The 16,347-nt window shown below is 41.0% G+C and overlaps 3 protein-coding genes across 12 annotated transcripts in view; 1 reads left to right on the forward strand and 2 right to left on the reverse strand.

Moving 5' to 3' along the window:
* LOC125761714 (probable proline--tRNA ligase, mitochondrial) overlaps positions 1 to 16,347 on the forward strand; it is a 289,722-nt gene that overhangs the window by 195,455 nt on the left and 77,920 nt on the right. The window lies entirely within an intron of this gene.
* LOC125761688 (cadherin-87A) overlaps positions 1 to 16,347 on the reverse strand; it is a 159,327-nt gene that overhangs the window by 109,692 nt on the left and 33,288 nt on the right. For 7 of the 9 annotated variants that reach the window (XM_049423116.1, XM_049423115.1, XM_049423114.1 and 4 more), the window contains exon 3: positions 7,285 to 7,536. The gene's annotated coding sequence lies outside the window, so the exon portion shown is untranslated. Of the gene's footprint in view, positions 1 to 836; positions 1,062 to 1,924; positions 2,905 to 7,284; positions 7,537 to 16,347 lie in introns of those variants that run through there. The other 2 variants (XM_049423118.1, XM_049423117.1) reach the window with 2 other exon arrangements.
* Positions 5,784 to 7,170, reverse strand: LOC125761740 (protein D3-like). Of its 2 annotated transcripts, XM_049423191.1 has the most exons (3): positions 6,644 to 7,170; positions 6,483 to 6,529; positions 5,784 to 6,419 (listed from the first exon to the last, which is right to left on the reverse strand). In XM_049423191.1, the coding sequence occupies exons 1-3, from the start codon at positions 6,905 to 6,907 to the stop codon at positions 6,269 to 6,271; spliced, it is 462 nt and encodes a 153-aa protein (XP_049279148.1). In that variant the 5' UTR covers positions 6,908 to 7,170; the 3' UTR covers positions 5,784 to 6,268. The 2 variants fall into 2 exon arrangements, with proteins under 2 accessions (XP_049279148.1, XP_049279147.1); XM_049423190.1 differs by having other exon boundaries at positions 6,483 to 7,165.

A 16,347-nucleotide genomic window follows, 5' to 3' on the forward strand; every position in this document is an offset into this window, starting at 1 on the left:
TTTATGTTATACCACTTTTTAAATCACTCAACTGGAAGCCTTTGAACGCACCAACGAATGAACCAACGAACAAATCGAACATACTCATACACGAACCATAATTACGAATCCTGGGGTTGGGGAGGAAAAAAGCGAACGATGTCTCCCGCAGCGGATGCGAAAGGATGCCGAGGCACAGCTGTACGAACAGATGCGCCACCGGACACGATTACTTCCGCCGGCCGATGTCTAATTATGGTCGAGATTATAAATTTTATTCTCGTTTCGCCAGCGAACGGTCGGTTCGACGTTGGCTGAAACGCTAATGATACGACGAACCATGGGAAAACTGGCTGCGATGGAAATGCCGCCTGTGTGAAGCGGAAAAGTTTGGGGTGAAAAACAAAAGAGTGAGCGAGCTGGTGCTATATACATTAGTGGGGCTACAGCCCGCTTGTTGTACGATCAAACTTTCTCCCTCGAGAAAAGCTTCGAGTCACTGGTACGGAACAAGTGAAGCTGTTTGGTACGGGTTTGTCGGAAACGAATAAATTTTCAACGATGCCATGAGAAGTGGAAAGCAGGGTAACCAAAACAAAGAAGGGTCAATGGGTTTTGCAGTCGGTAATCATCAAAATAATTAATTACTAGCAGTAAAATTTTAATAAACCATGCTCGTACTCACTTACCCTTCGCAGAAACGGCAAACTGCGAGAGAGGAAAACTTGTTTTTCTCTTTTTGGAATAAATTTCGCGATCAATCCAAAATCCAACCAAGCTTATAGTGGACAGAATGATCAACATTTAATTAAGCTGTATTTCAAAACCTTTTCCTATTTTATCTTCCCCATTCTTACCTTCTGTTTTGTTTGCTAAATTTTCCTTAATCCGTTTGTTGTGGCAACTCCTCAACAGAGGCCGGCCAATATATTATAAAGTAGCTGCTACACCTTCTTCTGCGCCTTAGACAGGCAATTAGGTGTGCTAGGTGAAATAGCTGAAACTCTCTCTAAGCACTTGCTCCGTTGGTACAAGCTAAAATGCTCATTTTATTTAAAAAAATATAATCCACTATTTTGCCGCTGCAAATATAAAGGAAAGCCGCCTTTAGAGATTAAATCCTTCTTCACAAAATGCTCTACACCTTTGGCGGGTAGCGGTTCGCAGCACATTTACCGCACATCAATCGTACACGATCTGCTTGCAATCAGTTATAATCACATCACCGTTTGCATTTCCCCTACTCGTACTCGGCCCACAACTCGACGAAGTGCCGTTTATATCTCCGAACGTCGATGTTGTACGGCGTACTGGGCGCCTCCACCACGATCGATCTGCTTTCGGGATGCCGAGGTTTAGCGTATATCAAACGCTAATGACATTTGCCTTCCCGACCAACCGTAATGAGTCGATCCGGGGACTAAACGCACTGCACCGTAATACCACACCAAACCACCACTCCACCGTTACGGGTGACACATGTATTTCATCCTTTCCAATCACCAATCGGTGCACCAACAAACACACACTGCGAGATAGCAGGCGAAGTAAATTAACGACGAATGACAAGCAAACCGGCGAACGGATAGCGAATCACATGCACAGCGAAGCAACAGCAAGGTCTTGATCAAACAAGGTTCAAGACGGTACGAGCGCTTCTGCTTCGTTGCGTTGCGAGTCGGGTTGTGTAGTCGGTGTGAGGGAGTACCGGCGTGAAGGTAAAAATCTTCCTAATTTCTTCCCACCACCTTCTTCAGCAAGCTTTATGCTGCTGTACATATACTTCGACACATGCACACATACACACACACAAACGCAAAAAATACACACACACGCATAAATGCGTTCGGGGATGGAATGAGTGAAAGCTTTTCCAGGTCAAGGGATCGCTTCTGGCAGACAATCCACAGGAACGCAGATCACATTAACGGTGAAATGAACTGACCCCGTCACTCCACTAGACAGACAGACCGACACGAAAACACTGACAGACGGATAGACAGATGGACAGGTTGGCCAAAAACAAAGCACCAAAAAAAACACACGCGAATGAACCGTGGAACGAACTTCGCTTATATGTATAGCAACGGCGAAAAACCGCGTAATCCTAACCTAACGCAGCTGGTACTTGCTCGCGTCCGTTTCGTTATCGCGTGAGTCACGGCACACAAAAAACGACACGTTCCTCTCACTAGCGACCGCTTTGATACACTGCCCGACGTAAACTGGTCGCTCGGCTATCCATGCCCCAACGGTGTTACCATTGTACCAAAACATGCCGAACGCCGAATGCTTCGGTCCCAGGAAAAAGGACCAACTCGAGACGCTTCCTGGCTGTTCGTGCCGACTAGCAGCGGCCGGTTTGATGATGATACATTGCAACGGCCGATTGTCAAGCGCCTTCGTTGGAGGATGTTGCACAGAACCGTTGCATGCGCGCATGTGCGCATTGGAAGACCGTACCTGCCAGTCCAACAACCGATAAGGTGGGGTTTGTTTACGAAAATTGTTCCTCGAGGTAGAAAGCAGCCGTATGAAATAATAGCCGCCAGAATGTTTGGCCGCCAGGCGGCATGTTTGCCATGCTCCGGGCGGCTAACGTTAGTGAGGAAATGTTCATTATGTTCACTGAAATCACATTGTTGCAAGCTTCACTATGTGATGGAAGGAAATTTTAAATAAATATACAAAAATATTACATGAAGTATTATATTTAATGCAATCGAAAACGCTAGAAATTTGTTAATTTTTCACGAGGCTCATGACCACAATAATTGAATCACATTTTCCTTCGTATTCGTCCAGTACGTTCCAGTAGAAACATTTAATAATTATTTATATTTTTTTTAAATATAACATTAAATTATTTTGTTTAAATTTCGAACTAATATGCGTTCTAATAAGGAAATAAAAATTTAAAGAGTTCTCAATTTTTAATTTTTAAAGATTTTTTTTCTAAAAAGCATTTTAGAAAATGGAAAAAAGTTTTTTTTCAAAAATTTATAAAAGCGATGGACTTCAAACTTTCATCAGTTGTTAATTGCAAAATTTATTTGTAATTGCCAAGGACTTGCTAGCAAATTACTGACGAATAAAAAATGTTATATTTAGCACGAAGCATCAGCCATTTAGCTGTAATTTTCAAATTTCAATTTTCACCTCTAAGAAATGCATATTAAAACGCAAATTTAAGCTGTTTTTTCTACTACTATTTATTTTTACGTCCCATGGAATGTGTATCGATTCGCGTGAAAATATGTTCTTTCCAAAAATTTAAAACGCAATCGATTTAAAATTCCATAAAAACATATCTTTTTTCCCGATTTTTTATTTTTAAATCTTCTTGTTCAAATCAATTCAAAAATGACTAACATTTTGTAACGTGCCACATCTATAGAATGGTTTTTGAAAGCGTAAAAAATGAATTCACCCTTTTTTTGTCGCACTATATCGATGGTCACTAGTTTGATTAAAAATATGAATATGAAAACTAAATAGACAACTAACAACCATTGATTGGAACTTGTTTCTAGTTGGTTTTGCTGAATCCATTCACACTGTAGCTTTTCATACAATGAAAATGCCACATTTTATCATGTTTCAAATTATTGACGAACAAAAAAAAGAAACATGCTGATATTGCCTGCAGCACTCGTTAAGCCAGACCAATCAGATAACCAGCGTGTGGACCAACACAAAATGCAATACCAATTTGAAACATGTTACTTATAATTCTGATTTTCCTGTTTTTTTTTTGTATATTCATTCGCACCTGCAAATAGCATTGCATCCAGCGCGAAGTTTCTATTTCGCATATTAAAATTTTGTTTACCTTCCATCATCCACCGGTCGTTTCAACCGAGCGCGTTTGCTTGCTAACGGGTTGGTTCGGTAGGCGCATGGTAGTATCGCAGTCATCGCACCGAAGGGATTATCCACCCCAACACGAGTGTTTCCTCCCATCACGCTGACCAGCATGTACGTGAAATCATTATAATGAACAAACATGCGGTAGATGAGCGTAGGGATATCAGTGTTGCAGGGATACACGATGGTAACAGTGGGGAAATGTGAACGGTGATTTTTTTTTTGTTCAACACAATATATCCAATTCCCACAACCGTCCAAACAAGGTTCTATATTCGTGCGCGGTTTTAGCTCTCTTTACAAACTTCGGGGTTTTTTTTGCCGCTGTGCTGTAATAATTGCGTTGATGATGTTTAATCTATTTACTTCCCAAAAATTCGTTTCTGACATGTCCCACTTGCCGCTTTACATTGAATGAAAAAAAGAACCGTCGGTTCGTTTCGGTTGTGATAAAGGTAACATAGTTTGGATGGTTTTTGGTACGCATTTAAAAAAAAACATATAAAACTCGTAAAACATGCCACTAACCAACCAGAGTGACGTTATGTAAAACGTTGTTGGGCACACTTATTAGAAACATCTGAAACAAATTATCTATGTCCATGGATTTGATTCACCTGAATTCTTAAAAAAATGAAAAATACTTAACACTGGAACTACCAAGCGTTTTAAGCGTTTTTCGTTCGTGGTTAATTTTTAAACAACTTCGAAAAGTATATGGAGTATATTTTATATTTTATTGCAGTTCGTACTATAGACTATATATGTGAAATTCATTCTCCAACTACCATAGGATTTTTCAACCCCAAAAAAAAAAATGTGATAAGCTGTCCAGCCAAAATAACCGATCCAGTAGTTTTAGTGTTAAATAAACTTAGTATATTTTATTCGATCTGTTTGCACTACTTATTTTTACTACATTCCTTCAAATGTCTAAATTGTTGGTGTAGTCCTAATATTAAATTATTTGACACACAAAAGGAAGAAGAAAAATATATTTTTAACACACTTAACGTAGCTATCCTTACTTCAAAAATTATCTTTAAAATAAAGTGCTGAAATTAAAGTTCCTACTAAAACATTGTGATACAAGGGGAACAACATAAAAACAGCATAAAAGTATCATCACATCACTATGATCCTTTCATGATGATACTCACAGTAGGTGTGACTTTCATATTTATTTTTCACTCTCCATCTCCACCAAATGTTTTGCATCGAAATGTATGCAACATCTGACCCCACCAAATGCTCAACTGTAGCTAAATTATATTATGCATATCCATCACTATCCGGCACAAAACAGACTAACACCCACTAGGTTCCAGTCAATGGGCGCACAGCATCAATGCATCACAGAAGAATGTTTCACTGTGGCTACATAAATTCAATCATACCCTTACACGCTTTAGCACCGAGATCGGATGCAATTTTTTGAACCTCGCCCTTTGTCCCACCGCATCCGCTCAACCACTTCAAAATGGAGTGCAAAATTTCGCTACCGTGAAACATTTGCAAACTCGCCAAATAACCTTCACGGTTCAAATTGGTACCAAAGCGTACCATAGAATGCACCGAGTACTGTAGAGCAACTTTACACACTACAGGGCAGGTCGTACCGGCACCACTTCTACACGTCTATGATGCTACCAAGGGTAGCATGTATGACTCATCCTCGTAATTCAATCTGCTTAATAGTGGATATGCACTACACGGTACTACATGGTACCATGTATTGGATACATTGGAACTAGCGTTCTTACCGACCTCCTTCCCAAAAACTGCATACCTTCCTGCAAATTAACCATTAAAATTCATTAAATTGAAACATCACAAGCAATCTTCTTTCTTTTGCTCGAGCTTTTCGATACCCACCCAACCTTTTTCGGTCGTGATTTTCCGTATCCGTACAGGCAAACACTTGGATAAGCGATACGTTCATCATGCCACCGGTACCGGTCGCAACAATTGCTGACCCGAAAAGCGGGGATCAATATTTATTCGAGCTACCGGGGATTAAAGGGTTTAACGATTTTAATATTTCAACGCTTTCAGCCATTTGCGGATGTAAACAGAGCGAACAGAGGGCGAACAACATCACAAGCGCAATGTGGTGCCGCATCGGTCAACATTGGAAGGTCACTGGTGGCACGTGTGTACGATGCCCGTCAGCCAAGTGGTTGATCACAATCAGGATGGTGAATCTGTAATCGAATAGTAACACACACAGGGCCGAGAATGGAGATTTTGTACACATGTCGTCCATTTTACAGTACAATGAATGGCGTTGTTTTAATGAGTTTTATGATCGATGATCGTATGCTCCTTTTTGCAACGCGGTTCGTTGGTTTGCTCGAAGCGATGTTGTGCTGTTGTTGCCACTTGAACACATGAACATGTTTTGAAGTAATCGGTCACAGAACTAGTAATCATCCGACACCGGAAATCTGGCCAGTATTACCGGCACAAAGTCATCGTACTGGGCGATGAAGAAATTGCCCGCCACCGGACTGCCAAGGCTGTAGCGACGGGCGAAATCTCGCGTACTGAACCGTATCCTTGGCGTTCGGTTTCTGCAAACGAAAGAAGTTGTTTAAAAAATCCAATTCTTTCGCACCCAAAGCTGATGGACGTACTTATTCGAGGCACGGGGTGCTTCTGAGTAATCGTTCCACGATTGCTGCTGAAATACGAGAAAGATGTACCGATGGAAGCCAACACCCGACCGGGGAAATACCGGAATGTACTCGAACAGTGTCTCGCCGTTCTGCACGTGCCGTCCGGGGATGTTACCCACCAGCCAGTGGGCAAACTCCCGATTCCACGGTTCCATACGGCTCGGCGAATCCGGATCGATCATGACGAGCGTATAAAGCTCCGTTGGATCGGCATACCACTCAACCTTCGGTTCATCACGCACCTCGGCCGGTGTCAGTTCCTTACCGGCGTCTACCAACTTTTTCGCACGGTACACCACCTTAGCGAATGCGTCCGGTGCCCGATCGATCAGCACCGGTACGATATCATGCTCGGCAAAGAACTGTCCAATGTTCACCTGCATCACTGTGTACACCGGCCGGTCACTGGCAAAACACTGACATCCGTGTTCCGCGCTGCTCCGCGCACAATACGACACAACACCTCCGATAAGGCAACACACTGGCAATGAACCGCTCTATCACTTCGGGCCGAGTACTATCACGAGTCGATCACGGTGAAGGTTAGTCAAGCGGTAAAACGAACACAACGACTATCAACCCCCGTTCGCCAATAATAAGCAGCATCCCGTGTGGTGAGCCAGCCACACGATAACCACACAAAAACAACCCCCAAACAGAAAGCGCACTTCAATCGAGCGAGAGAGAGAGAAAGAGAGAATCGTGCAATTGCATTAGATTGTGTACGTCTTGTGGATCATACACATATACAGCCACTTACCAGGTTAAGTGCAGGGATGCACAGCTTCGATGGACCGCCGTTGCAGCTACTCAAGTGCACTTCCCTTATCAGCACTTCCGATCGACTAGATTACCGCACTGTTAGCTCATCCACTACTGGACCTTTGCCGGGGTTCACTCGTAAAGAAAACAATTTCTATTTTTAAACCTAAATCAGTCACTTCCTTCCACGGTCAGCCGATCGTATCAGGTAGGGAAGTAGGTCAATTAAGTGTGGTTTCAACCATGCTAGCTGCAAATAAAGAAAAACAATAAATTGCTATTAAAACAAGATAGAATTCATAAACATATACATAATTCTTTTTTGTTTGTTAAATTATAGTGTTTTCGAATCGATTTTGCATGATATAATGGCTTAACTACTCTAAAAGCTTTTTATTTAGCTTGTTCAAAAAACTTTAATCTGAGGCGACGTCCATTAATTACGAAACGTAAATTATTTTTTGTTTGGGCAGCTCAATGGTGCATGTGATAAACCTCGCCAGTCCACACCGCAGGACCGGGTTCATATCCCATCCGGACCGTCCCCCCGTAGCAAGGACTGACTATTCGGCTACGTGGTAAAAATAAGTCTAGTAAGCCAGAAATGGCTGGCGTGACCTGCAAGGTCGTTAAAGCCAAGGAGATATATTTTTGTTGAGGATTGCTTTGAGCATAATGTACAAAATATTGTGTAAATTAGAAGCTCGTCTTTGAAAGAAATAATTTACAAAATTAGAAACAATGTGGTGCCCCTGGAATTGATGATGATAAGTCCCACCAGGGCGGCCCGGTGGTGTAAGCGATAAGCGGCGCCGGTTCTACATGACAAGACCGAGCTTCAAATCTCATTCGGACCGACCCCCCGTAGCAAGGACTGACAAAATAAGAAGATAGAAATGGCCGACATGACCGTAAAGGTCGTAAAGCCACGAAGAGAGAGCAAGAGAAAGAGAGATTGAGAGAGAGAGAGAGAGAGAGAGAGAGAGAGAGAGAGAAAGTGAGAGAGAGAAGTCCCTATTCATATCCCAACATAGGTTTGAGAAAGACGAAATTATTTCGAGATTGAAATTTAATAAGTAAAGTAAAATTTAATTTAATTATGGTAAAAGAGTTAAGTACTCAAGTTGCCTCAAAACAATTCTTTTACATATTACTTGTTCAATTTTCTTCACTAACCTGGTGAAAAATTTTTATAACCATAATTTGCAAGATACATTAAATACATTTCCCAAGTTATGTTAATGACCCTACCAAAGTTCAAATAATATGGAGACAGGAAGATAAAAAATAATGTCTTATCACACCGAAACAAAGAAAAATAAAAAAGATTTAGCGTATATTTTCTGAGGAAGACTCTAGCATCAGCGGGAGAGGAATTATAGCAATTTTTGATTTGAGTCAACTTATCAACATGGACATAAAAGCTGATATCTGCCATTCATTTTTGTTTGCTTTTGCATATGTTAAACTACCATGTCCAGTAATTTCATTGAAAAAAATACTTTCATTCAAATACCTAACTATTCCTAAGATGTTCCCTTATCAACGTCAACCCTCATTTGTATGCGTTTGCCACAAATTATCAAGTTTGACTAGAGACTATTAGATGATATTTATCGATTTTACCGGAGTTTGAATTACCGTCACAATCTACTTCCAGCGCTCATTATCATCCATCCACTTCAATCAGAGAGCATCAGTGCGACCGCCGAGTAGTCATTTTGCCTGTTAAAACTTTACCCGGTTCGACTTTGCGAATGATGTCCCCTGGCTGCTAGGACAACAAAGTGTCGCTCAAAACTTTTGCCGACACACCGTGGGTACAGCTGACCAACCAACAATGACGATTAGCAGCAATGATTCGCAATGTTGCGCCATCGTCGTTTCTACCCTGGCCAGCCTGCTGTTACGCTTTCCGGTGGCACTTACTTTACGTCGGCAACTGGAAAATTCATTGAAGCTGGCAAATTGTTGCATATTTTCCAAGTGTCCCTTTGCGGCAGTCCCGCTGGCATGTCGCATAAAAAAACACACTCTTCCCATTACGGCTTCCTCGAAAACCTCGAGAACTCTGCTGCGAACTGATTGTGAGTGTGTGTGAATGTTTGTAGCTGTGTACAGTGACCCGATGGCAAAGCATGAGGGTTGCGATGCGGTGAGCTGGTAGTCGGCCGGAAAGAAAAATTATGAAAGCTCCAACAATCCCAGCCGTCGTGCGTCCATCGTTTCGGACTGCCAAATTTGTTCGCCTAACCTGTCTGTCCTCTTTCTTACCCTCGCTTCGCATCGTAAAACCCAGAAACCGGGAATGGCATACCGACACAGCACGGAACCCACATCAAAGAGAACTTTTTGTAGCTTCCCTTTTCAGCTGCTACCCACAGCGCTGAGATAAGCACCCTCGTTTCATCCTACCGGAGCAGGGGGCGAATGGTCCGAATCTGCGGAAGACATTTTTGGCAGTAGTACACCCGCAACGGAACTTCATTAGCAGTATCATGCGGATGCAGACGGGCAAATTTTGGCGAGAAACGGTCAACATCTCGCACGTGAAGGTTGGCATGCATTGCTGGCAATGGAAACATCCTATCGAATGCCGTACATTCAATGACCTCCGCATGACGTAGTATTCGGTGTACCTTTGACGAAGTATTTTCTGCACAGTGGCACACTGCGCTGCATGTACGTTTTGTGTCTGGGACGTATGCGTGCACCATACAATGCATGATTATTACTGTCATCAGCGCTGCGGAGAGTTTATTTTCGTTCGTTGTGCGATTTTAAACTATCCCCGTGCTGGAACACAATCCCTATCCAACGCCAGGGCCGCTATTGTGTTGAACAATATTGAAGTTATGATGAGCATGGCGGAATTGTACAACACTTGTCGCCATGTAGCGTACGGAATGACCAAGTTTGTTGATAAGACAGCACCAGGAAAAGCTCGTGCAAGAGATTATCCTTTCAAATTTTGTCTCATTTCATATGCTTGCCCGTAAAAGGCTTCCTTTGGCCATTGTTATGCAGCCTTTAAATTTGCATTTAGATACGTCGAGCAAGCAGCGAACACTGCACACTTCGCTGCATTTATTAGATTTATCTTTAGACAAGTTATCACACACAAAGAAGCTATTTTGTTTATTAAAAGTTATCAGCTACACATGTTAGAAAATTCCCATCATTTTAATATCTTATTTTATGATTTTCTGAAAGTCATATTTTATCATGAAGTATAATTTTATTTTAGGTTTAAATTTAGGTGAGTAACGTAACGTTCGCGTAAATTAGCAGTAAGCGCCTAAAGTAAGGCTTTACTGCAATAAATGGAGTTTAATAGAAATTTTCTTTGACATGTGCTATTATTAAATAAAGATTTTTATCATTCGCCTTTTTTATATCACAAAAATTCAGATTGTGTTCAGTTTGTTCCGAATTGTTCAGTTGAAATTCTTTATCTAAAACTCTTTCTACAGTCTAGTATTGTGACAAATATTAAAAATTTCTTCATTTTCTGAATGATTGTTGTATACAAGAATAGCTTCGATGTGTTTCCCTACGATTTCCATGTTTCCTTTCCTTACCTTTACCTTTCCTCCAATATTCAAATACTATTGTGTATTCTATGTCAAAAAATGAATGCATTAAAGGTGAACTTTTCTTTAGCTTTTACTTGTGTGTTAATCCGGTTCAATCAATTGTCAAACTAGTCATTACCCTTTGAATGCTATTCAAAGCGAAAGCAACAAAGTGTCGTTGTTTGTTTTGTATTGATTACCTTGCTTAGTGGGGCGATGTTTCACATATTTTACCAATGAAACTTGAACCTCCTTCGGCTCCCACGGTAGACGATCAACCGATCTTCCAATACCGACTCGATCGACAAGTAACGCACAATCACTTTTTCAAAGACCTTTAGCGCACTGGTCAATAAATCATTGTGGTAAATTAAAATTAATTCTATAATGTTAAATTAATATTTAAAAAAATCGAAAACTTATAAACTTTTACCAACCTGCTTCGTTATATTAAAAGCTCAAATATTTCTTATTGTACATGATATCTATTTCCTTGTTTGTTCCACCGCAAAACTTCAAAATATTTCATTGCTATGAGCTTAGCTAAAATAATTAGCAACTCCAAAACGCTCTGTCTATCTGGCTTGTTTCGTTTGTTTAAATTAACAAACCTATTAACATCATTGGTGAGATCATGACACTTTTATTAGCTTCCCTGCTTCTGATGAATTCAAACTACAGTTTATCACTTTGTTGCTAATTCATCTTCTTCATCTTCTCCACAGGATGAAGAACCATTGCGCAGCAATCGAATTTCACAGCACAAAAGAATCTCTCTCTCTGATTTTGACTTTTGCAATCTTTCCAGCAGATCGTCTTTTATGGTGAACCTTCCAAAAAAGGGAACCCGGACACACCTACCAGCTTTACGCTTCATTAGAATGTGGTTTTTGTGTTATCATTTGTTTGGTGTTTTATTCTTCATGTCCAATACACTTTTTTCCCCCCCAACCGGCAACTTTGGTTTCATGTACAACGCTCTTCCACTGCCGTTCGATTCCCAGCTTTCGGGTGGAGCTTCTGTGTTGCCATATTTTACCGACTGGATATGTTTTGCTAGTGTACCGATGCTACTTCAGCTATGGTGCTGTTGCGTGGTCCATTGCTCTATATATGCATATTTATTCATCTGTCTATTTTCACCCCGTTACCAAGCGTTCTGTGGCGTGTACCGTTTCTTTGGTCCAGTGATGCTACCAATCGCAATCGCAGCCGCCACTACCACCATTCGTTCTCGTCAGTTGAAATGAATTAATTTATTTTATCTATTTCCCTGTTTGTTTCACCGCAAAACTCGGCTTTCTCCACATCAGGCAGCACGATCGTACGGGCCAGCCAAGTCGGGCAAGCTCACCCACGAAACGAACTCCTCGCATGTCACATATGTTACCGTGTATACATGTGGCTTATTTTGCCATAGCGAAACGGTTGGTAGCGAAAGCACACAGAGAGAAGCAGCGAGGGTTGCGAGGAATTCGCTCTTCAGGACGGACCAGGAAATTGTATCAAATCATTACGAACGTAGCATTTCCTCCTTCTTCGTTTGGCAATGGTGTCTTCAGCTAACTGTGTGGCAAACCTCACACCATCATACAATGACGGGGGTTTCTGTTTGTTTAATATTAGTTTCGCAAAACAAATACACAACCCCACAGACACAAAAACACACACACAAATGGGGTATGTTTTGGGGAGCACTGTGTTGGCGCCATTATAATGCACCCTCTTTCTCCCCCCTAACATACCCTCGCTAAAAAGAGAGAAGGAGAATATGCAGTATGGAGAAAAGAACAGTCATCAGTTGTTTGTCTTTCACACCCCAACCCTATTAGAACCTGTTCACCCCGTCGGCACCCCTCCCTTCCCCCCGCAGTCCAACCGTGGGTGTAATCAAATAGTATCAAAACTATTTCACCCCAAATATCACAACCACTTCCTGAGTGGGCGAGCTGGAGGCAACTAATTCTAGACGGATGATGGTACTTCAATTATGTTGCTGAAACATTTAATTTATGGTACATTCAACTAATGACCTCTCTGGACGCTATCCCGTGCACGTCCGGGTTTTTTTTGCGTCCTGAGTATTGATAATACTATTTACCGCAAAGCTAGAGAAGAAACATCTATTTACGTGAAGAAAGAGCAAAAAAAACCCTGATGTTGTATAAGCTCACTGCCATTTTTGCACCCTGCTTAGGAACCCAATTGGAACGGAATTGTTTAATATTTCAGTTGGTCTAGCACAAACTGCTGACCTTCCGGCATGGAAAGTGTTGCAGAAAAAAGGTACCACCGCTGTTTGTTTTGAGCAAATATTTAAATTTATTTCTAACACATACCGGGTCGCCTTGACTTTTCGACTACAGATTGAGGTAAAGTCCAACGAAATTCACCTAATAAATTCCTTCTTTGCCCATCAACCGTTCCCCGCACATGATAAGTTTTGCTCTGTTTCCAGTGCCTCCAGACTCCGGAGACACGTTTCCATCCCCGTACCGATATGTGTGACGGTGGTACAACATTCTGCTAAAAAAGGTGTAGGTGGCTACGATGGCTGCTTGTCTTGTGGCGTGGAAAATGAAGGTAGTTCTACCGTCAGCGTTCTGCTCTGCGTGTGCCTTTCAGTTTACGTACGCAGGTGACGTTCAGTACGGCCTTGCTGGGGACTGGGGAACAACATTCTCCAGGGAAAAGTGAACACCTGCTTGACTTGCTGACTCACGTTACCAGTCAACGTTAGACGATCGCCTAGAACCATACCAATCCCTGCCCTCCTACACCCTCCCCCGCCCCCGGGGGGTGGTGAAGAAGGGCAAATATTTGACTGAGAAATTTTGCACAATTGCAAACATTCTTACATATTTATGCGTTCACCGTTCTGTAGAAAGGCTCGTTCTAGGGCAATGATGTTGTGTCGCACCAGCCGACACGCCGAAGGTGACACCGAGCATTTGCTTTAAAAGTTCCTTCTGTCTAGCACCACCTTCGGTAGGGGAGGGAGGGAAGGCGTGGTCGGGTTAACCAAACAAACTGAAAAGCAACCGTAAGCCATGGTCATGTTGACTTGTTTTTGAATGTTTGTTTGTTAAACTTTTGCTCACGGTTGTTATTGTTTTTTTTTTTGTGGGAGGTTTTCTTTTTCTCATGTTGCATTAATTGTTCGTTCTGATCTTGTTAATCGCAAAACAATGCGTACGAATTTTGTAGTGTATATGAAACTATGTGTGCAAATTGTCTCTCTCATACAGATCGTGAAATATTTTTCTTACAGTGGAATATAAAATTAAGGAAGTAGATCAAAAAGATAATGAACAATCTTTAAAATAGTAAAAAAAAACGATTTTAAATTATTTTTGAAAACTTGCACTCTCTCTCTCTTTCCCTTTCTCTCTCTCTTTCTTTCTCTCTCTCTCTCTTCTTGGCTTAACGATCTCTAAGGTCACGACGTCCATTTCTGGCGTACTAGACTTATTTTTACCACGTAGCCAGAGAATCAGTCCTTGCTACGGAGAGACGGTCCGGATGGGATTTGATACCTGGTCCTGTCGTGTGGAGTCTACGCCTTTTATTCCCCCACCATCCGCTGGTCATTCCTACACTATTTAATATTTTTTTCAGCAGATCTCAAATTGTTGTGAGGAATATTTCACAACAACTATTTTATTCCAACCCCTTCTATTTATAAATTTTGGTTCAAGTTCTTTTTTGTTCAAATTATGAACATAAAATCATACATATTTTACCAAAATCATACAATCATAAAAAATAAATCATACATCATACATTATTTTACGTTTTTTTTTAAATTTAAAACATCAATCATACATTATTTTACTTTTTTTTTATTTAAAACATCTTACGTATAATATTGAGAATATGCTTGCTATTTTAAGAGCAATTTATCTGGATTAAGAGAAATTTATATTTAGCCTAGTTAAATAAATTTTAATATAACATGAAATCTCAAACCTCAATTAAAACAATGTAACACTACTGTGTAATGATTTGTATTGGGTGATGAAATAATAAATCTGTCTTCTGTTAATATTTCTTACGACTCTGTGAGAATATCAACATCTGTCTATCGCTTCAAGTTTTTTGTTTTATTCTCGAAGAACAAGCGATCGTATAGTTGTGTTAGAAACTATACAATTATAATCAAAGCACAAGGAAAGAAAACAAAAAATCCGAATAACAGAGAACCAACGTAATTCCAATAGAGTTGAACTTCACACTGAAAGCTTTTGCACAGAAAAGAGCCTTAATAAAATATGATGTACAAATTTGAAAAAAAAAATTATCACAATAACTGTAAACGATAAAATTATTCCTTCTTATAATTGAATTCAAAGAGCATTTGAAGAAATGAATGACTTTTGTAAAATAGAACAATTTGCATTAGGATTTACAGGATTCTATGTAAATAAGATTACTGCCTAACGATACCGGCATAAAGCAGTGTTGGGAACATTATTCATCCAACACCTTCATTCAGCTTTGCAATGAAACACAACACCTTATAACTATCATTAAGCACCGAAATATACCTCGCTCCTAATCAAGCACCGTTTCTACGCAAAAGATGCCAATTTGCCATCCAATATTCAAGCATCCAGCTTCCACCATCGCTAATGTTTCAGCAGTGCCTGTACGAGCTGCAAAACAGGAAGCATGAATAATTTCCCATCCTTTCACCGCAAAAAAGTGCAAGAACAATCCTTATCCCAGAGTGCTCATTTATACTAAATGAACCATCACCGTTTTTGCCAGCCGGAACCGGAGCGAATTCAAAAGCTGAAGCAACGGAAGAAACCTAACCCGAGCCCTGCACGTACCTAACATCAACGGCAAACGCCACCACCGGAAGCATTCTTATCCGTGTTCCCCTTCCCAGCAATGGGTACTACACGGTGTGGCTGGAAGTAGCCAGTGAACACAGTTCATCTCAAAATGGTGCCAGTACTGATACTGTGTTGCTAGCTGAAAGAAGAAAAAAAACTCCCAAAAAAATCTCGAAAGTAACCCGCACGAGAAGAGAATAGTTTATTCATTGCATGGATGGTTTTTTTTCTGGCCTTGGAAATCTTTAACCGGTTCGCTCTTTGCGCGAGTTGCTGGAACAGCAGGATAACGCCTGTGATGGAATTCAGCATAGCAATCGTACGGAAAACACCACAAAAAACAATGCTCAAAATTAACGGACCAAACCCCAGCTGGACCCTGATCAAGCTGGCAAACAATTTCATTTTTTTTTTCTCTCTCGCTTATAAGGAGAAAGCAGTTTTAGTTGTCTTTCACATAGTACCTTTGCTTCCGCTTTGGTTGAATTTCTCTATTTTCATTAGCTCATCTGCACCGCAAGATAACGACAGTGTGGATGGATGGTTTGGCCTCCGGTTCCCACCCGGTTCGTTTGAGTAAGTTGGGGAAGAAGGGGACGAAGCGAGATTCAGCCCCCGCTGGTGGGTGGCTCATTTCGGGATGAG

The sequence above is a fragment of the Anopheles funestus genome, chromosome 2RL, assembly GCF_943734845.2.
Source record: "Anopheles funestus chromosome 2RL, idAnoFuneDA-416_04, whole genome shotgun sequence".
Lineage (NCBI taxonomy): Eukaryota > Metazoa > Arthropoda > Insecta > Diptera > Culicidae > Anopheles > Anopheles funestus.